Source organism: Mauremys mutica, chromosome 7, assembly GCF_020497125.1.
Source record: "Mauremys mutica isolate MM-2020 ecotype Southern chromosome 7, ASM2049712v1, whole genome shotgun sequence".
Classification (NCBI taxonomy): Eukaryota; Metazoa; Chordata; order Testudines; family Geoemydidae; genus Mauremys; species Mauremys mutica.
The window spans coordinates 51,619,369-51,641,506 of record NC_059078.1 but is presented as its reverse complement, the minus strand read 5'-3'; the positions used below and the strand labels follow the sequence as shown (position 1 = coordinate 51,641,506).

General features: G+C 51.6%; 1 protein-coding gene across 4 annotated transcripts in view; it reads right to left on the bottom strand.

The window, feature by feature from the left end:
- Positions 1-22,138, bottom strand: part of LOC123374959 (TRAF interacting protein) — a 48,919-nt gene that overhangs the window by 9,708 nt on the left and 17,073 nt on the right. For 3 of the 4 annotated variants that reach the window (XM_045025401.1, XM_045025403.1, XM_045025402.1), the window contains exons 6-11: positions 19,246-19,373; positions 17,210-17,304; positions 16,406-16,519; positions 9,512-9,599; positions 5,239-5,328; positions 4,871-4,959 (exon numbers count right to left, since the gene is read on the bottom strand). In XM_045025401.1, the coding sequence (XP_044881336.1) occupies positions 4,871-4,959; positions 5,239-5,328; positions 9,512-9,599; positions 16,406-16,519; positions 17,210-17,304; positions 19,246-19,373 (604 nt within the window). The remainder of the gene's footprint in view (positions 1-4,870; positions 4,960-5,238; positions 5,329-9,511; positions 9,600-16,405; positions 16,520-17,209; positions 17,305-19,245; positions 19,374-22,138) is intronic. The other variant, XM_045025405.1, reaches the window with a different exon arrangement.

Below are 22,138 nucleotides of genomic sequence, written 5' to 3'. Positions count from 1 at the left end.
GCTGAGATAGTAGGCTGGAGACAGAGGAAGACACAGAAAGACTTTGCCAAACAGTTGCAGAAGATCAGTAAACCACTGTTGATGGTGTCAGGCTGGGGCAATGAGAATTATCCTTGCCCTGCCCTGACATCTTTTTCACTACTTTCTGGATCAATCGCAAGGCACACATCAAATCCTTTCCCCATGCAAAAGGAAAGCATATGACAAGGATAGACTGTCCCTGCTCACTCTGCAGTGGAAGAGGTGACACTTTTTGTTGGAACTCATTGTGAACAGGTCCACCTCCAGTCAACCACACTGGAGAAAAGACCGTTACCTTTTCCATAACTGGTGTTCTTTGAGATGAGTTGCTCATGTCTATTCCACAATAGGTGTGCGTGCTCACCATATGCACTGGTGCCGGAAGTTTTTCCCCTAGCAGTACCTGTAGGAGTGCCCCTAGCAACCCCTGGAGTGGTGCCTCTACGGCACAGTATAAGGGGTGCTGCGCGCTCCCCCCACCCTCAGTTCCTTCTTGCCAGACAGCTCTGACAGAGGAGAAGAAGGAGGGTGGGATGTAGAATAGACATGAGCAACACATCTCGAAATACACCAGTTACGGAAAAGGTAACTGTCTTTTCTTCCTCAAATGATTGCTCACGTGTATTCCACAATAGGTGATTCCAAGCTATATCTGTTGGTGGTGGATAGGAGTTCACAAACTCTCAGGATGAAGCACAGCCCTGCTGAGCCCACCGGGAAAACTGAGACCACTTTGCCAAGTAGGCTCGACGCTTGGGGGGTTGCCTGCTTTCCAAGAGGACGCGCTGAACCCCTTCCGAGCATGTCCTTTCTCCTGGCCTAATCATTGAGCAGCCACGCCGTGAGGTGAAGTGCCACTAGGTTGGGGTGGAGGAGGCGGGTCCAGGCGGGACGGCAATGGCCACGGTGGGGTGACCGCCAGGCTCGTGAGGGTCCCGTACCAATGTTGCCTGGGCCACGCCGGGGCAATCAGAAGGATCCGGGCCCTGTCCGTCTTTATCTTTTCCAGGACTTCGCTGATCAGTGGGATTGGGGGGGAAGGCACAGAGAAGCTGGCCTGACCAGGATAGAAGGAAGGCATCGGAGATAGCGCCCACGCCCCTCCCCCTGCAGAGCAGAACTGGGGACACCGGTGTTTCTGCCAGGTCACGAACAGGTCCACCTGGGGAGTTCCCCACTCTTGGAAAAGTCTGAGCACCACCTCTGGGTATAGAGACCACTCGTGCTGATAGGAGAAGTCTTGGCTCAGGCGATCCATCCGTGAGTTCTGGGTGCCCAGTACATGGTAGGCCTGTAGGCAAATGTCATGGGCTATACAGAAGCCCCACAGCCTGAGGGCTTCCTGGCAGAGGAGCGGCCCTGCCTTGCCCGTTGACGTGAAATGTCAAGGCCGTGTTGTCCGTGAGAACCCTGACCTCCAGATGCAAATGGAAGGCCACGCACACCAGCCAGACTGCCCTGAGCTCCTTGACGTTTATATGCAGGGCAAGATCCTGCGTGGACCACAGACCTTGGGTCTGAACGTTCTCCACATGGGCTCCCCACCCCAGGTCTAGCTGGGATGATTTAGTTGGGGATTGGTCCTTCTTTGAGCAGGGGGTTGCACTAGATGACCTCCTGAGGTCCTTTTCAACCCGGATAGAATTATAGACTATGACCCTATTCTGGAAGTGGTGTCTGGCCACCACAAAACAAAAGTATTTGTGATTACTATTATGAGTCAATACATGAAAACATGCATCTTTTAAGTCAAGAGCTGTGAACCGATCCATGACCTACAGAGAAGGGATTACGGAAGCTGAAGTCAATATACAGAACTGAAGCTTCCAAAAAAGTACTTGTTCAGATCCCTTCAGGATAGTACTGGATGACCCCCCCCCCCACCCTCACTACTTTTTTGTACCAGAAAGTAACAGGAATAAAAGCCCTGACCCCTCACACATACAGGGATCTCCTTGACTGCTCCTATCAGATGCAACTTTTCTACTTCTGCAAGAAGAATAGTCTTAAGGGATCCCTCTAATAAGGGGAACAAGTACTGCAATAAAGAAGCCCGTGTGCTCAATCCGCCTCTAGGTCAGCCTGTTCTTCTTTTAAGATGTCCCATACTGGAAAGAAGGCCCAGAAGGGAATCAAACCCAGAAAATGGCTGTCAATCTCGCATCCTTTAGATTTCCAGCAGTTCACCTGTCTTTTCTCTGAAAAGACCCTCCTCTCTGAAGGGGAGATCCTCCCACTTACTCGTGTCCAGAGCTAGAGGGGATAAACGAAGCCATGCATGCCTCCTAATGGCCCCAGAAGCAGCCAGTACTCTGGGAGCAAAATTTGAAGAGTCAAAGGAGGCCCAGAGGGAGTGCGTAGCTACATCTTGGCCCTCCATTAAAATGGCATTTGCTAACCTTATTCTGTCATCAGGTAAGACTTGTAAAAACAGTGTCATCTTCTCCTGTAAGTGGGCCATGACTGCCTGATAATTTGCCACCCTAATACTGAGGGACGATGGACAGAACTTTTCTCCCCAATGACTCAATCCTTTCTCCTTCCTTGTTGGCTGCAGTGGAGTGTGGCTGTCCAGATCTTGCCATGCGACCGGCAGCAGTCACCACTAGTGAATTAGGGCTTGTCTCCACTTACTGTGATTGACGCGCAGTTGATTTAGCGGGTCTTCACTAGACTCGGTAAATCAACTGCCAATCGCTCTCCTGTCAACCCACTGCTATGAGTCGACATAAGGTATGTCGACTCCAGCTATTCATGTAGCTGGAGTCGCATAACTTAGGTTGACTTAGCCCTGCCCTTAGGGATGGGATGGGTATGGAAGTAGGAGCGCCCCTCAGAGGGTATCTGATACAACTTGTCAGCTTTCTCAGAAACAGGCTGACAAGCAGCAGACAAGGTCCACATGGATTTATCCGGCTGTAGCAAACCATCTAAGATAGGTAGGGATATTCTACTCCTTGAAGTAGCATTCAAGGATATCAAACACCAGGTGAGAAGTCTCTTCCACAGCCACTGCAGGAAGATTTACAGTGGATATCATACAATCCATTAAATTGTGGAACTGTGTAGCATCCTCAGGAGAGGAGGCTGAAGCCACCTCCACATTCATCTGGTGATAAATCAGGTTCGTAATCTGTTTCCAAATGCTACTACTCAAAGAAGGGAGCTACCTCTTCATCTTCCTCCTCAGACAGCATTTCCAGTCTCACCATCTGTAGTGTCAGTCTGAGGATCTCTGGACTCTCAGATCCTTTGCAGAAGAAAAGTTACCTCTCTGCCTACACAGATAATAGCAGCAAAATTCCCGAGGTAGCCCCCCATAAGGCGATGGGCCCCAGGACAACAAGTTCCCCCAGCAACTAGGGTTCAGGAACATGCCTGCAGGAGGCGGACTATAGGGTGGTATGAATTAAGCCACAGGTCTCTGCATTCTTCCTCTATTTTCCTCCTGGTAAAGATCCAGGTCTGTATCAGGTCTATGTATCAGACATAGAATGTACCAGGGATAACTGCTGATCTGGAGCAGAGAATAGAGATCCAGTTCTTTGTGGTGACCCTATAAGGGTCCTACGAGGAGGAAGCACAAGGTGTTCACAGGAAGAACCAGCAGCGCCCTCTGATCTCTTCTTCCTATCACAAGACTGAAGCCACAGCTTTGGAACTGTAGTAGTTTTGGGAGAATCAGATGGATCTGAAAGTTTGATGCAGCGGCCATTTTGTCCCTATGCCTCTTCTCCTTCGGTAATGGGACAGACGGAAATGAAAGCATCAATGTCTCTGATTCTGACACACCAATCGAATCCATGTTCCTGGATTTGGAAGTGGAATTCAGAACTGACCCTGGTCTTGCAGCAGGAGTGCCATGGGGGTTGGGTATCTACGAGGCAGTAGGTACGGGACCTGTGAGGGTGGCCGAACTGTGTCTCGAGCTCTCTTCCAGAACTGGGGCAGTCGGATCTGACCGCGTGGTCTTCGGTATGGACATGCATAGCCTCGGAGGCTTGACTGAGGGAGCTGCAGGAACCCAATCTGGCTCCAACAGTCTGTGGCCTCTTGGAAACCTTCGATCACTGGGAGCCACTGAAAGCGAGAGGAGCCAAAATCGGTTTCTTCGACTCTGGATCTGAGGAGTGATGGGATCCAAAGGGTCTAGCATCGAGAGCTTCCTTGACAAGGAGGAGTACAAACAAGTCTCCCTGTCCTTGAGGGCTCTGAGAGCGAAGGTCTGACAAGTCGAACACCCAGAAGGCGAGCACTCTTCTCCGAGGGACCACACGTGATTGTCAGATGCTGAGAAGCCAGCTGGGCAGGAAATGCACCTCCTAAATCCCAACCTCCTCTGCTTCGAGTCCACCAGATCTGTGAAACACACTCACTATAGTACAAAGCTAACACTAGCTCTCTAAAAGAGAACGACTCAGGCTCCAAAGAGCCAGGCAAGGTTCACATTCATGCAGGCCAAGAGTTGGAAGGAAGTGAGGTGGTGAGGGAGCTCCACCCCATCCAGTCTTGCCGTCAGCACGTCAGTGACATAAAGGATGGGCGAGATGCAGGAGAGCTCTAGATGACCCTGCTAGAAGAAGGTTCCAAGGTCAGGCATCACAGGCAGTGCAGTACGGAATGTGAATGTGCAGAGCCACCTGAAGGGAACAAAGGTTAAGCCACCTCAATGCCTGCCCCACTTCACCCTCAGCTACTGCTTTCTGCTGCATCTCACACCCCAGCTTTCTGTTCTGATTTAGGCGGAAGGCTCTTTGGAGCCAAGATCTCATCCCTATCCATGTCTGTAGAGCACCCAGTATGCCTCTATGTGCACTACACTGATTCCCAGGGAATGCATCCATCTAACCTTTCGAAGACCAGTCGGCTAAGCGTCTCGCTGGTTACAGACGGCACCTTCAAGGTCTCCTGCAGGATTCCAATCTTCTTCTTCAAACTCTGAAGAAAAAAGAAAAAACCAACAACAGAGCACAGATGAGGAAATGGGAAGCTTGTGCCAGAGAGAGTTTGCATCCTCCTGCCCATAATACTCAGGAAAGCACACAGGCTGCAACACAGGGGAAAGACAGAGTCTCAAACAGGATCAGGAGAGAGGCGACATAACAGGGACGGACAGCGAGCTAGGTGTCCAGCTAGAGCTGGCACAAGTCCTGGCTCTGCAGCTGTAGGCCATGGACTGCTACCAGCTACTGTAGGCTAAGGAGTGGAGGATCTCACCATAATCTCCTTGTCTGCATTACTCAGATCCTTCTGGGTGCTTTTTAACTCCTCTTTCATCTTCTCCAACTCCAAGAATGTTTTCTGCAGCTGCAGAGTAAGAACAGTTCAACAGTGCAATGATAGGAAAAGATCCCAAGCACGTATCAGGTATACAGCAAGCACAAGCTATCTTTCCCAGTCAACTTTCAGGCCCTACTGTTTGAGAATTGAACTCCCTATAGTGGAGACGCAGGGCAGCCACTCTAGATCGCCTAGATCAGTGTTTTTCAAAGTACGGGTTGCAAACTAGTACTGGGTTGCGGAATGTCAGGCACTGCTGATTTAAATTATAACGATTGTTGCCATGCAGCAGCTCTAAAGGGCCCCGCAGCAGGGACCTGGAGAGGAGAAAGGTAGGGTGTGGGTGGGAACTGAGGAGGGGAGCAAGTTCGGGCTTGCAGGGCTGCTGCGTGCCTCTCCTCCGGCCCTGGAGCTCTGTGCCAGGCCAGGAGAGAGGGGCCCCTTCCCCCGGAGCTGTCAGCCAATGGGGGGGGGGGGAAGAGTGGCAGGGGGAAGGGCAGACCCCTCCCCTGGAGCTAACTGCCCTGCACCCCAAACTCCTCATCTGTAGCCCTGAGGATTAATCTGTTGGTCTGTATAAAATGTCTTTTTGATAAATTTATGTAATAGGCTTATAGATTTATAGATTTGCAGTAGCTGAAATGCAAGATACCTACAGGTCAGACATCCTGTATGACGCTAAGGCAACCTTTGGGACCCTTACTCAGAAAAGTAATAAGACGACAAAATACCTATGCAGATGTCTGGAGACCTTTAACTGAACCAATAACAGTAAAGGGTGGAAAAAGGGATTTTTGCCCACAAATCTAACAAGTACACCACAAATGCGTACATAACTGTCATTCATACGCACACACGTGTTAGCCTATGAGGCAGGTGTACCCTAACATTTCTGTGGGGGAAAGATGAAGTTTGGGCATAGGAGGAAGGATTTCCGAATAATGCTCTATAAAAGGTGAAACAAATCACCATTAGGGAGGCGATACACCCATCTATCTGTTCCTGTCTACTTTTCATCGCCTCCACCCCCATCTACGTATCGATGCCACCCATCTACGAAGGCTATTAACTATTAAAAGGCCGTAGTATTATTTCTTTTCAAAACTGTAAGTAAAAAGGAATCTAATTTCCCTTCTGCTTCATCCTCTAAAGCACCTAATATATGTAGGGTTAAAACCAAAACGCAAACAATCTTAAAATAGCTTCCTCTATCAGAGTTGTGGAAAACACCCAAAGTGCTGCTGCACTACACAGAGTGAGTTTATAACAGTGTATTATCATAAATATATCTCTTAAAGAACTGTGATATTTTGTAACTTTGTAATCTTGAACTGTTTTAACATTTACTTATTGTTTCATTGATTTTAATAAAAGGTCTTTATGACTATATCTGTCTCAGTGTAAGCTCCTGTCACATACCCGGAAGTTCCTTTTATAAACTCTGTGAAGCCTGATTCAGGACAAACTTTATCTTCTGATCAAACACATTGGCGAGCCAAACCCATACTAATTAATACCCAATAATTATTATTAATATTACTAATTAATTAAAATTAATCAAATAAAATTAAATTAAGTGGATAAATTACACTAACTCACCCCAAATCAGGCTACACATCCCTCACCCCCCCATCCCAACCCTCTGCCCCAGCCCTGAGCCCCCTCCTGCACCTTGAACCCCTCATCCCCAGCTCCACCCTAGAGCCCTCACCCCCAGACCCCTCACCCCCGCATCCCACCCTCTGCCCCACCCTGGGCCACCTCCCACACTCCTTACAATAGGCTTACTAAGACTAGTGTTAGTTATGTAAAGTGGAAGGTATTGCAATATTATAATTTTATGAAAACTCTAATTAAAAGATATAATTATGTTTGGTCACGGGCATCAACACTTTTCTTCAACTGGGTCACAAGAAAAAAAAAAGTTTGAAAACCCCTGGCCTAGATCGCTGGCATACTCCTGTGTAAGCAAGCCATGCCTGTTCATTCCCTCAAGCTGCCTGCAGAGGGAATCCCATGGCCCAACCTCCAGCAGAGAAGTTTCACAGGTGATTTCCTGAGCTTTCAGGCCTCATGGTGACAGCTTTTCCATGGTTTAACACATGGGTGGCAGCAGCTGCCCTTTAGTTCAATCATTTGAATTTCTACAGGATTTGAGACACATCAGATCAAAGGGAATCAGGACTGCCACTTTGGAGGACATTGATGATGGGGCCTCACCACTCCCACAGGGACAGCAGCTTTGCTGCATCAGCATTAGTACAACACAAACATGCCAGTCACTGCAACTTCACTACCGTATTGTTCCGAGTATAGGCCGCTCCTGATTATAAGCCGCACCCTTAAAGTTTGGTGCTATTTTAAAAAAATTAAATTTTTAATTTTTTTAACTTAAAGAAAATCTCAGCCGCGGCCGGGACTCAGAGGGCTCTGGGCTGTCTGCCGCGGCGGGGAGCCCAGAACCCTTTAAATCCCAGCCGCGTCAGGGACTCAGAGGGCTCTAGGCTGCCCGCCGCGGCGGGGAGCCCAGAGCCCTTTAAATCCCAGCCGCGGCGGGGAATCAGAGCGCTCTGGGCTGCCCGCCGCGGCGGGGAGCCCAGAACCCTTTAAATCCCAGCCGCGTCAGGGACTCAGAGGGCTCTAGGCTGCCCGCCGCGGCGGGGAGCCCAGAGCCCTTTCAATCCCAGCCGCGGCGGGGAATCAGAGGGCTCCGGGCTGCCCGCCGCGGCGGGGAGCCCAGAGCCCTTTCAATCCCAGCCGCGGCCGGGACTCAGAGGGCTCTAGGCTGCCCGCTGCGGCGGGGAGCCCAGAGCTCTTTAAATCCCAGCCGCGGCGGGGAATCAGAGCGCTCTGGGCTGCCCGCCGCGGCGGGGAGCCCAGAGCGCTTTCAATCCCAGCCGCGGCGGGGAATCAGAGGGCTCCGGGCTGCTCGCCGCGGCGGGGAGCCCAGAGCCCTTTCAATCCCAGCCGCGGCGGGGAATCAGAGGGCTCCGGGCTGCCCGCCGCGGCGGGGAGCCCAGAGCCCTTTCAATCCCAGCCGCGGCGGGGAATCAGAGCGCTCTGGGCTGCCTGCCGCGGCGGGGAATCAGAGGGCTCTAGGCTGCCCGCCGCGGCGGGGAGCCCAGAGCCCTTTCAATCCCAGCCGCGGCGGGGAGCCCAGAGCCCTTTAAATCCCAGCCGCGGCCGGGACTCAGAGGGCTCTAGGCTGCCCGCTGCGGTGGGGAGCCCAGAGCCCTTTAAATCCCAGCCGCGGCGGGGAATCAGAGGGCTCCGGGCTGCCCGCCACGGCGGGCAGCCCAGAGCCCTCTGATTCCCCGCCGCGGCTGGGATTGAAAGTATTTTTATTGGGTTTTTTTTAGCAAGATCCCGCTTATAGGCCGCACCCCTAGTTTAAAAACTTAAATTAGGGGAAAAAAGTGCGGCCTATACTCGGGACAATACGGTAATTCAGGAAAGCAATTCTGTTTTAGGACCTTGGACTATGACATTATGGGACTTCAGTAGTACAGTGACTAAACCCCTGGCTACTCCTAGGCAAGGGCAGCTTGTATTCAATCCCTGCCACTCAAAATTACAATACATCTGCTCTGCTGACATTGGAGGGCCGAGGGATACCTATTTGGCAATGCACTCCCACCTCTAGTCTGGATCAGCAGCTACAGACCTCAACCAAATTATCAAGAGATGCCACTGGCCAGGACAGGACCTGCCAGATCACCAGGGCTGGGAAGGCCACAACTGCTTGGATACCCAACAGCAAATTAACATTACCAATGTCACTTGAGCCCCCAAGCATACCTTGCAACAGCACCTATTTCAGACAATGAGCTATATAGGGCAGGGATGGTAGCTTGCTGCAGGACACAAATGCCCTATACACAAGAGGGTAGAACATTCCATCAGGGGTTAGTTATAGTATTTGTTCTGTTACAAGCTCTGGACTTGTAAAGAAGAGAGAGATTTACCTGGTTCCTTAACAACTTAGGATAACAGATTGGTCTATCTGTGGGGCTCTTCAAACACATGCTCCAAGCACAAGGAAGCACCAGCTGAATTTTTCAGTTTACCAAGCAGTGGCTAGAGTAACTGATACAGCTGGCTGGCAGGAGCAGCGCTTACTGTGAGCGAAGGGCAGAGGCTATAGTTGGACACGAACAGAACAGAGATCACCCAGACACCTTTGATGTGCAACTCCCTGCACTTTCCTTACCTTATTATTGGCAGAAAACAGCTCCTTTTTCAGCTTCTCAGTCATCTCACTAGACGCCTTCCGAGCCTCTTTCAGATTTTCATATTCCCTGGAAAGAGCCCAAACTACAGTCACTCTGGGCTTTTGAGATCGAGTTCTTAACTGGAGTCAGTGATCACATACTGCCTGCAGATACCTGATTCACAGCTCCACGGCTGCAGAAAAGAGTTACCTTTTCCGTAACTGGTGTTCGAGATGTGTTGCTCATGTCTATTCCACAATAGGTGTGCGTGCTCATCACATGCACCGTTGCCAAAAAAATTTTTCCCCTAGCAGTACCTGTAGGGGAGTGCCCCTAGCATCCCCTTGAGTGGCGTCTCTACGGCGCGGTATAAGGGGCGCTGCGTGCTCCCCCCACCCTCAGTTCTTTCTTGCCAGACAACTCCGACAGAGGGGAAGAAGGGTGGGATGTGGAATAGACATGAGCAACACATCTCAAAGAACACCAGTTATGGAAAAGGTAACTGTCTTTTCTTCTGTGAGTGATTGTTCATGGGTATTCCACAATAGGTGATTCCAAGCTATATTTGTTGGAGGTGGGTAGGAGTTCACAAACTTTCGGGATGGAGCACAGCCCTGCTGAACCCAGCGTCTTCCCTGGTTTGGGAGACGATCGCATAATGCGAGGTGAACGTGTGAACTGAAGACCATGTGGCAGCCCTGCAAATGTCCTGAAGGGGGACATGGGCTAAAAAGGCAGCCGACGAAGCTTGCACCCTAGTTGAGTGACCTCACAATTGACGGCAGAGGGATTCCTGTAAGGTCATAACAGGTACGGATGCACGAGGTGATCCAGTTGGAGAGCCTCTGAGTGGAGATCGGTCGACCCCTCATGCATTCAGCCAAGGCGATGAACAGCTGCAAAGACTTCCTGAAAGGCTTAGTCCATTCCAAGTAAAAGGCCAGAGCCTGTCTCACGTGAAGTGTGTGGAGGCGGCGTTTCTCACTGGACGCATGGGGCTTGGGGCAGAGGACCGGCAGGAAAATGTCCTGACCCATGTGGTAGGCGGAGACCACCTTCAGGAGTAATTAAGGATGTGGGTGGAGCTGGACCTTATCCTTATGGAACACCGTATACGGGGGCCCGGAGATCAGGGCCCTGAGTTCTGAGACCTGTCTAGCAGAAGTGATTGCCACCAGGAAGGCTATCTTCCATGAGAGGTGCGATCAGGAGCATGTAGCTAATGGCTAAAAGCGGGGACTAATGTACAGGAAGAGATGATCCAATCCCTTAAGGAATCGGCCATTCATAGCATGGGAGAATACCATGTGCCCCTGCACCGGCAGGTGGAAGGCTGATATGGTCACCAAGTGCACCTTGACAGACGAGGGTGCCAGGCTCTTGGCTCTAAGGTGAAGGAGGTAGTCTAAAATGAGCTGGATCGGGGCAGTCACAGGGGAAATGTCTCACTCAGATGCCCATCGGGAAAACCAAGACCACTTTGCTAAGTAGGCCCGACCCATGGAGGGTTGCCTGCTTTCCAAGAGGATGCCTGAACCCCTTCTGAGCACATCCTTTTCCCCTGGCCTAACCATTGAGCAGCCACGCCGTGAGGTGGAGTGCCGCTAGGTTGGGGTGGAAGAGAGCAGGTCCTGGGAGAGCAGGTCCGGGCAGGTCGGCAACGGCAGGGTGACCACCAGGCTCATGAGGGTTCCATACCAATGTTGCCTGGGCCATGCAATGGCAATCAGGAGGACCCGGGCCCTGTGTGTCTTTAATTTTTCCAGGACCTGGCCGATCATCGGGATCGGGGGGGGGGGGGAGGGGAAGGCATAGCGAAGCTGGCCTGACCAAGATAGTAGGAAGGCATCAGAGCCCCCACTTGAAGCAGAACTGGGGACACCGGTGGTTCTGCCAGGTCGCAAACAGGTTCGCCTGAGGAGATCTCCACTCTTGGAAAAGTCTGTGCACCACCTCTGGCTGTACAGACCACTTGTGCTGAGAGGAGAAGTCTCGGCTCAGGCGATCTGCCCATGAGTTCCAGGTGTCCAGTAGGTGGTAGGCCTGTAGGCAAATATTGTGGGCTATACAGAAGTCACACAGCTTGAGGGCTTCCTGGCAGAGGAGCGGGCCCTGTCTTCCCTTTTGATGTAAAACATTGAGGCCATGTTGTCCGCAAGAACGCTGACCACTCTGCCCTTCAGGTGCAAGCAGAAGGCCACGCACGCCAGCTGGACCGCCTTGACGTTTATATGCAGGACAAGGTCTTGCACAGACCACAGACCTTGGGTCTGATCGTCTCGCACATTGACACATCAGACCTGGGGTGGGGAGCCCGACACTAGCTCCACCGTCGTTGGCCTGCCCCTGAATGGGACCCTGGTGAGCATATTCCCTGGGGAGGACCACCATTGTAGGGAGGTGATCATCGGCTCGGGCACAGTGAGGACCTTGTCCATCGTGTCTCTGGCCTGAGAGAACACCGAGACCAACCAGAGCAGGAGGGACCTCATCCTGAATCTGGCATTGCGAACCACATATGTGCATGCCGACATGTGACCAAGGAGCTGGAAACACGCGCTGGCTGTCGTCATGGGAAACTTTGTGACCGTGTTGATGAGTCCTTTCAGGGTCTCGAATCTGTCTGGTGGGAGGGAGGCACTGGACAACGTCACGTTCAGGACTGCCCCGATAAACTCTGTGCACTGTACCGGGACTAACATGGACATGGGTGTCGTTCACCAATAGTCCCCGGGTGGCACACGTGAACAGGAGCGCCACGTGATCCCGCACCTGCGACCGGGAGATGCTCTTGACCAGCAAGTCATCCAAATAGAGGAAGATCTGGACCCCACAATGTCTGAGGTAGGCCGCCACAACAGACATGCACTTTCTGAATACCCTGGGAGCAGTGGACAGGCCATACAGGAGGACCGTAAATTGGTAGTGCTCCTGCCCAACCGTGAAACAGAGGAAGCGCCTGTGCCCCTTGAATATATGAATCTGGAAGTACGTGTCCTGCAGATCGAGGGCAGCGTACCAGTCCCTGGGATCCAGGGAGGGGATGATGGAGGCCAGAGAGACCATGTGAAACCTGAGCTTTATCATGTACTGGTTCAGGCCTCGGAGGTCCAGGATGGGCCTAAGCCTCCCTTTGGCCATCAGGATAAGGAAATAGCGGGAGTAGTACCCCTTGCGTTTGAACTCCACTGGCAACACCTCCACCGCTCCTAAGCCAAGGAGCCGCCCCACCTCCTGCTCTAGCAGGGCCTCGTGAGACAAGGGACGGGGGCAGAGGGTGGTTGGGTGGGGTAAAGGTAAACTGGAGGGTATAGCTCTGGGAGACGGTGTTGAGCACCCAACAGTCCAAAGTCAGCCGCAACCAGTCCGGGAGAAAAAGCACACAAACGGTTGGAGAAGGGAAGCTTTATTGTGGGTGGATCCCTGGTGTGAACTGGTAGGTCACCCCCAGGTGTCCCATCAAAACTGATGTTTCCCCGCCTGTTTACCCTTGGAGGACCCAGGCAGACGGGGGGAGGGGCAGACCGGGACTGCCTCTGTGGCCATTTCTTATAGTTCTGTGACTTTTTATAAGGGACCTCGTATTTAGAGTGGGTGGCCTGGGTGGGAGCCTGCTGAGGCTTAAACTTGGGCCTAGCCGGAGCCGGGACATAGAGGCCAAGTGTCTTGAACGTAGTGCGGGAATCTTTCAGGCCATGCAACTTCACGTCCGTCTGTTCCACAAACAGGCCTTGCCATCAAATGGGAGGTCCTGCAAGGAGTTCTGCATCTCACTGGACAGTCCAGGCAGCAGGAGCCATGATGCCCTTCTCATGGACACCGTGGAGGCCATGGACCTTGCAGCCGTATCCACAGCATCCGATGCTGCCTGCAGGGTTACCCTGGCAGCTGCTGTACCCTCCTCCATCAGAGCTTTGAACTCCTTCCTGTCACGCTCCTGGAGGGAGTCCTCAAATTTGGGCAGAGAGCCCCACAAATTAAACTCATACCGACTCAGGAGAGCCTGAAGGTTCACCACCCTTAACCTTTCTCAAATAAGTCCAGCCTCCTTGAGTCTTTATTTTTCGGAGTAGGGACTGGCTGGAGCTGCCTCTCCCTGTGGTTGACTGACTCGAACATCAGGGAGTTGTGGGCAGGGTGGGTGTACAGGTATTCATGCCCCTTGGGGGGCACAAAGTATTTCCGTTCTGCCCGCTTAGAGATGGGGTGCAAGAAAGCTGGAGTTTGCCACAAGGCATTTGAAATTTTTGCCACCCCTTTGTGGAAAGGGAGGGCCACCCTGCCCGGTACCATGGCTGATCGGACGTTGAAGAGGGAGTCCGAGGGTTCCTCCACCTCTTCAGCCTGAGGTTGAGGCTTGATGCTACCCTTTTCAATAGTTCCTGGTGGGCCTTAGAGTCCTCCTGCGGAACAGAGGGAGAAGGGGCCGTAACCGTCTCATCAGGGGAGGATGAGGATGCAGGCGCAGTACTCTGCATACCCACCGGTCGTGGAGGTCCCACAATTTGGTCGCCCTCCGGGCACGGAACCAAAGATGCATGTCCCACCGACTCCTTTCTGGGAGGCCGGGAAAGGGAGGCCGATGGTCATTCTGAGGCTCCAGCCACTGAGCAAGCCCCTACCGGGGCCCATTGGTACTATGGTGCTGGCCAAGGAGCCCGGTGCCACTGCACTTGCTGTGGCACTGGCAGAGCAGGCTGTTCAGCCTGACTAGCCTGTCCCATCGACTGAAGACTACCTGCCGCTGTCCCTGGACTGGAGGAAGCGGTGGTGTCGGGAACGGTGCCGACCATGAGACCGTGATCCCGACGTGGAGGAATGGGACCACTGGTAGCTGCTGCTCCACGATCTGCTCCGACAGGTGGATCTGCGCTAGTGAGGCACCAGTGATCAACACTCAGGACTGCAGGAGTGGTGCTGTGGTGGTGTCCTGGAGCGAGATGAAGAACGGAAACGGTGTCGACATCCGTATCGCAACAGGCTATGGTAGCTTCTGGGAGATGAGGACCTCCATTGCCGTCTGTCTCGGTCTCGACAGGGCCTGTTCCCTTCACAAGGTCTACGGTCCCTCGAGGTGGAATGGTGCCTGGAACCCCTGTCAGTCAGAACCCAACCAGACAACCTGGTGGGGGTCGACAGTGACCGGCGTGGACTATGCACGGGATGGTTGCTGAGCAGCGAACGGCATCGGGAACATTCCCTCGACCACAAATGGTACCGACCAGGAGGTGACTGTGGCGATCCAAGCGGTGGTTTGCCTCTGGACCGGGGAGCCAACAGTGGTGGAGTCGGAGGCCAGGAGGCCAACAGGGACCGAGAACTGCCCAACGTGAGTCTACTCTCTCCCCCGGTCCTGCTCCAGTGCCTCAGCAGAGAAGACCTCTTCTTAGCCTTCTTGGCGTGCCCTGCGGACGGGGAGCAGTGCTGACTCGTGGAAGTCACTGAAGGGTCGCCGCGCACTGATGCTGCAGTACCCAGTGCCGACTTGGAGCAGTGCACCGGAGTTGGGGTCAACGCAGACTACATCAGAATGTCTCGGAGCCGAATGTCTCTTTCTTTCTTGGTCCGAGGCTTGAAAGATCTGCAAATCTTGCCATGATCACTGAGATGGGTTTCCCCCAGACAGCGTAAACAGTCCATGTGAGGGTCACTCACTGGCATTGGCCACCTGCAAGTGTCACACGACTTAAAGCCCAGGGCATGGGGCATGCCCCGACCTGGGCACACTAAACTAACACTAATCTGAACTACTTCACCTACAGGTATTACTAGTATGAATGAACAAGAGTTCTAGAGAAAGCTGCAGACAAGCTAGAGCAGAGCAGTTCCGATGCACCTTCACTGGCAGCAAGAAGGAACTGAGGGTGGGGGGAGCGTGTAACTCTCCTTATACCGTACCATAGAGACACCACTCCAGGGGTCGCTAGGGGTGCTTCCCTTTGGGTACTGCTAGGGGAAAAACTTCCGGCACTGGTGCACATGGCGCGCAACTACTGTGGCATACACATGAGCAATCATTCGAAGAAGAACTTTAGGTGCAAGGCTGTTTTTACAAGAGTCCCCACAGGGGAGAAGCCAACGCTGGATAAACCAACACTAAACTGTAGCATGGCAACCACCAGCAGAGCACTGGGCAAGTAAGAGAACAGGCTTAGATGGAGACTGCACTCAAGTGACTGGAAGGGGCAAAAATGAAAGTCCCTGACTGCAAAATGGAAAGGGGATGTGATCTGGGGGGCCATGCAGCCTCCTTGCTGAAGGGGCGCATGTAGTACTGGTTAAGAAGTGAAGTTCAGAGGCACTTAGGGATATTTGCCATGCAAGCTCATTACCGATTACAATGCAGGTGCAATCATTCTGCCTGGCAGCACCATATAAAAGCGTGATCACTGAATTGCCATTTGATTGGAGATGGCGAAGATGCGGTGAAGACGTGTGAGCAGAAGGATCTCTTTGTAGGAGCTGGAGCCAGCGCAGAGAAGTATGGCAAAAACTTGGAAGCTGAACAATCGGAGCCATAGCAGAACTGCTATCAGGTACTACGTGCCGCATGAATGAGACATTCAGGGATTGTGCCACCATCCCCAGGAGTATGTCAATGATTTGTTCCCTCAACTGCCATCCAATAATCACCACCTAGATGCACTGAACAGCTCTGAAAGCTGTTCCTGTAGCAATGCATATGTCCACAGTATCAGTGGAAGAATTTCCGAGTGGCAGCCTCCAATCTAAGTCGCCTTGATTCTGTCAGTCGAAGCCCAGTGTAGTAACAAACAAGCAGTCACAGCAGCTAAACCATTGTACTTTTCTCCAGTACCCTGCAGAGGGAGCTCTATATATACATATCAAAGAGATGGAACAAACAAGTCTACTGCCAAGTTTTCAGCACCTACTTTTTCAGTGAGACGCAGTAGACTGCAAGCTGTTCCACTGCTGCCTGCCCTATTCCCATATCACGGATCATCTCCTCCACTTCCGGGCGCTGGCTCTGCAGGAGCATCTCAATCCTGAAACAGACACATCCTGTCAGGTTCCCACACAGCCATGAAGAGTGGAGCTGGGAAAGGAGTTGGAGTGCTGTGTTGTTACCTGGGCCACTAGTGTGTTGATCCCCCACTGCAATGACACTGGGATGGAAGCTACAGCTGCCCACTAGCTGCCTCTTAGTGAGCTGGGCTGTTTGGGAGGAACAGCGGGGCAGCAATGGCTTAGCAAACGGCAGGGAGGGGGGGCAGTTGTGCTGTAGTGGATCGAGCACCAGGCTGGGAGTCAGAACTCCTGTGCTCTATTCCTTGTCATTGTCCCTGGGCAATTCACATCAATATCTACATGCCTTGGTTACCCCACCTGTAAGCCAAGCTCCCAGTGCTAGGGATGAAAAGCTCTAGCTAAGTGCCAAATGTTATTGTTTAGAGAGCAATAACTGCCCGGAGGTGCCAGGGGTGGGAAGAGGTGGTGATGAGTTTGGACAGGTCAGGACCAATGAGGACACACCAGCACTGATGCAGGAGGTTCCCAAACCCCAGCTCAACAGTGCAACAGCAGTGACATTTCCATCTGCACCAGGAACTGAGGCTGAACCCAAGTAGCTCTGCATTGGTAGCATTCAGACCTAAGAAAGTAAGCAACTTGGACCACTGAACAGCATGCTTGCCCCAGCCCACATATACGTACACAGCAGAGGCCCTGTATCTAACCTCTCCATGGTTTTCAGTTTATTTCTCAGCCTTCGGGCCTCCTCTTTTGCACCTTTGGTTTCTTCCTGCTGCTGCTCCAGGTACTTCATTTGTTTCTGAGACAGAGATAGGCACATTTGTGCAGTTAGCATGGCACATAGGGACTCCTATGGAGACATATAGCTAGCACATGTACACTGAAATACCTGCACAACCTGCTCAGTCAGGCTCCTCAAAACTCTCACCATCTTATCAGCCCAGACGCAAGGTGCCCATAGGTTCCCACCCAGCTGCATCACTCACTCAGCTCCCAACACATGACAAGTTCTCAGTGCTGGCCATCAGATACTTCAGTCCATGAACTGCTTGATTCCATTGCTCCCAGTAGGATTATTCGTGGAGAGTCATATGTGATCCTCTCCTTCCGTGTTCAGAAGTGACGAAGCCCCACAGGGAAGCCCCCCAGTTACCGCAGCCTTCTCCCCATTCAGACACTCCCTGTTCCCTCTGCACTAACCCTCCCATTTTGCTGAACTGTCATCTGTTACCAGATGTGAGAAGAAATCCTGCATGGGGCTTTGCTGGGAGTTCTCAGACACTTTACCAAGACAAACTCAACATGGTGCCCTCAGATTACACTGGAGGAGCATCTGGAGCTGTCTGAAGGTGCTGCCTGGTTTTCTAGGTATTCTCAAAATGACTGGCAGTAGGACATGGCCTGAGCGGGGTCAATTGAATATTACTATGTATAAGGGGCTCCCATGGGGATCACATGTTTTTTTAACACTCTTTCAGTTCACCTGTATTCATTCCCTAAGCTTTGATCTGCCTGGACAGTTTAACATATCAGCTTCAAAGGTTCCTGATGGCTTTCCTTCTTTTCATTGAGACACTGTTTGATCTGACTCCAGAGAGAAGATTGGCCAAAGACAGTGTCCTCTCCTCTTGGCAGAAGCTGGAGGGGTTTAATATGCATTCAGTCTCAGACCCTCCCACTGGCTCACCACATTACTAGATACAAAAGGAGGCCTGAGATGCCACTGTCCCTCTGCAAGGTCTTACCTTGCCTGGCTAGGATGTTTACCTTTCTCATACCAGTGACACCTTTTGCCGCTCCTGGCCAGCTCTCTCCACCACATTTGCACTACTGTTTCCACTTCCCTCACACTGCTCTAAACTGGCATGATACACGGTTCTCAGACTCCCTGGCCAGAACTGCCAACGCGACCATATTTGCCCCTCTGGCATCCAACTGTGGTCCCGAGGCACCAAGCAGGTTCATCGGTAACTGACGCAGTGCTAGCAGAAGAAAAGTCCGGCTTGAAGCTGGTGAATTTGGCCTCTGTCATGGATAGAAAGGCCTGCAACAGCATAGCAGAGGCTCCAAGGCTTATGCTTTAAACAGTCTGAGGAGAAACAGTGCACAGAACTCTGCTGGGAGATCTCAGACACTTTCAAGAGGACAAGACGCAATGAGCATGGTGCCGTTTTTAAGCAGGATTCTAACAAGCCACCCCATCCACAAATTGCTTAGGCTAAGCACAGAGAAAACCCAATGTCTTAACATGTCAAGTACCCCAACTGCTTTAGATTCATCCAATAAATGTATTGTTTCCCCAATATCTCACCTCTTCCAAGGTGAATGGGTCCAAGGGAAGTACCTCAGGAGATTACTGTCCCAGGGTGATGTGTGTTAGAACTGAAAAACATTGCCTTGAAATAGCACTGCTGCCCTAGAGAACTTTACCCCTTTGCCCCCGTGGCTCTTCTATAGCACCACCTCCTCAAGGAGCTCAGACAAAGTTAAAGGATTGTCTTAAATGAGAACACAGCCCCACTGCTCTCCTTCCACTTCACATCTGGAGAGATGGGGCCCACACGCGTCACAGGGAGCTGGTTTCAGAGCCAGGAACAGAACTTAGACCTCCGAGCGCAGAGCCACCTGTCCTCTCTGCACAGGCCTGAGGACAGTGTGACCCAGAGGAAGAGCCACTGAGACTGTAACCCTAGCCAGAAATGGGGAAGATCAGATGTACGCTGCCCATGGAGGAAAGTACCTTGAGAGTGGAACACAGCATCTCTGTCTCACACAGGGCTTTCTGGAGTGACTCGATGGTGGCGTTGTGAACATCCACAGTTTCCCTCAGTGTGTCTATGATAGACTGGCAGTCTCGCTTCTCCTTCTCTGAAAGGAAATGCTCACATAGCACTTGGAATGCCTTGCCCTGGGCAGCCCTGAGACCCATGGGTCTGAGGGCAGATATGCAGCCAGAGTGACAGACAGGATACATACATTCAGACTGAGAAACTCTCAGACTTAGCCATTTCCCATCAGACCCTCTCCTCACTGAATGCAATGTGTCAGACAGGACCTGTGCTAAGCAATCCCTGAACCCAGCACCAGTAAACTTCAAACATTTCTTTACCAATCAAGAAATGTTCCCCTCAATGGCCTTTCAGCCCTGTCCTAGCTTTCCCAGTCAATGTGGACTGAGATAACTATCATGCACTATCCTCCAGCAGCGCCCAAAGGCAAGCTTGGGCGCAAGGAGCTGGCATCCTTGCAGGCCGAACAAAACATTTATAGAACTACAAAGTTCTGGTGAGCTGCCTCGACGCTGCTCTCCCAGCGAGAAGTCGTGTGTGCAGGGTACATGATTAGCTATGCTTGACAGCCACTGCTGTGCACAGGAACACAGTGCCTACGTGCAGAGCAATTACACTTCTGTGCAGTTATGCTGCTGTCACTCACCCTCACCACAGTCTGCATGTCTCAGGGTGAGAGATCACAAACACACAAGCAAAGCAGCATTAAAGCACAGCTCTGCAGAATGCACTGGAGCTCTGAAAGGCCATGTGATACTTGATTAAGGCAGATTTATCACTCTGGAACATTTCCAGTCCTTGCACATCACAAGGCCTTAAAATCCTGTTGTTCTGATCGCCCCTCCCCCAAACTAATATCCCCAATTCTGATGTCCTGGATGCCAGCAATAAAGCTTTTTGGCCTGGAAGGTGTATTAATGCCTGCCTTCAGCCACATGAAATAGAGGTGCGCAGATCCTGCTGGAACTGAAGTGTGCTCTGGAGGGAGGCAGGAAAACCAGCTGGTGGTCAGACTGACCAGTATCATGAGCTAACAGAGCCAGCAGAAAACATTTTACATCACTGGAAAGCTCCTGTTTTGCAGCAGTATAAGGCAGTGGTCCCCACCTCTTGCAGTGCGACTACAGTCAGTCATGGACAGCACAGCAGCACTATTTTTGAGCACTGTTTAAATCCACTCATCCTCCTGGTTTCCATCAGCTCTCTGGTAGTAGCTGACCATTACTGGAGAGGGCCTCAAGGGCTTGCTCACTTTCCCAGCCCTGCAGCTTCAATCCCCGCCAGGGCCTGAGGCATTGCTGGCTTTGTGACATTGCCACCATCCCAAAAAAACAACTGAGCTGGAAACAGGATTATGGCCTCCCTGGGAAAGGAGGCAGAAGATGCCCAGCTGGGGCCAGGGGAAAGAAAGGGAGAAACTGGTGTGCGTACGTACCCTCACACAAACAAATCAGTGACAGCCACAAGATGGCCATAGGAAGTGGCTGGGTAAGTAGGTTGGTTTGTAAGTAAAGTGTTTTCCCACACTTGTTTGGGTGGTCATACCTATCCAGGAGCAGCATACCTTGGGGGGGGAGGGGGGATGCATCCCACTGCACACACTTTCAGGCAGGACTGCCCCTGGTGCGGTGGCAGGAGGCTAGCTCTGCAGGACTGAAGCTTTCAGGGCCAACAAATGTTTAATTTCTGGTATTTGTGATGTGAAGAAAATGTTCCAATGTGACCATGGTGCAGCGATGCTTCCTGGGCTCTGCAGACAGATCCAGCACCTCAGCTACTGGTCTATGGTCTGTACAAGACTCTTCTCAGGTACACATCTGCTCTTTAGAACCCCCTGTGGCAGCTGTGAAACTGACAAGGCTATTTTCATTCTGCTGCTGGGGAAAGCTACAAGTAGAGGCAGATTCTTGAAACAGGAGGAATGGAAGCTGGAGGCAATGGGGGCAGAGTCCCTGAGGCTAGCAGGGCAGAAGGAATAGACTACACACAGTCAGGACACAGGACAGAAGAAAGCTTCTCCTTCTCAGCAGGGAGACCTTCAAGTCCAGCACCTCCTAGCTAACATAAAAAAGCAAATCTGCAAAGCAATTCCTTTGGAGAGCATTCTGGTAGGAGTCCCAGCACTCTTCTCCAGAAGGTGGGGCTCAGCTACTCACTATATCACTGCCCGGACTGCTTGCAAGGAGGGGACTTGATATAGGCATCTGATAGATTTTCTAACTTTTATCAGGCTAATAAATAGATCTAGTCAACTATTTCTGTCTGCCTTGCACGTGTGAGAGGGCAGAGGACCCAATAGGAAAGCAGACTCTTTGGAAATGGCTGAAACTCTCCCCACTCCAAGCTCCCTTTAAAGGTCTTTTTTGCTTATTGCAAACTCATGTCTCAGGATTTCTGTCACTCAGATTGACTGACATTTTCCTTTGGCTGCTCATGACTCATTCTGATGACAGGCTGCCTACAGACAATGCTTAAAACACATCGACAACATCCCCAGGGTTTTCGCTTTCCTGTCTCCATCAAACAGGCTCTAAAATTAAAGACCCCAAGCTCTTTAAAGAAATGAGAAAATAGAAATGCACATATCAAATTGCGCCTGCTCTTTTGGGGATGCAGCATCGAAGCAGCTGAATAAGTGCCAAAGTTCTCCCATTTCCATTTGGGCCCCAATTATACGCCCTCTTCTGCCACTTTACACTTGAAGAAATGAGCTACTAACATCTGGCTGTTGAATCTCCTGATAAACAGGCCTAACTCAATGAAACAATCTTTGCTTGCTGTTGATTCCCACCTGGAATAAGGGCTACACTGAGCCGTCAGTGGTATGTCAGCTAGGACAATCTT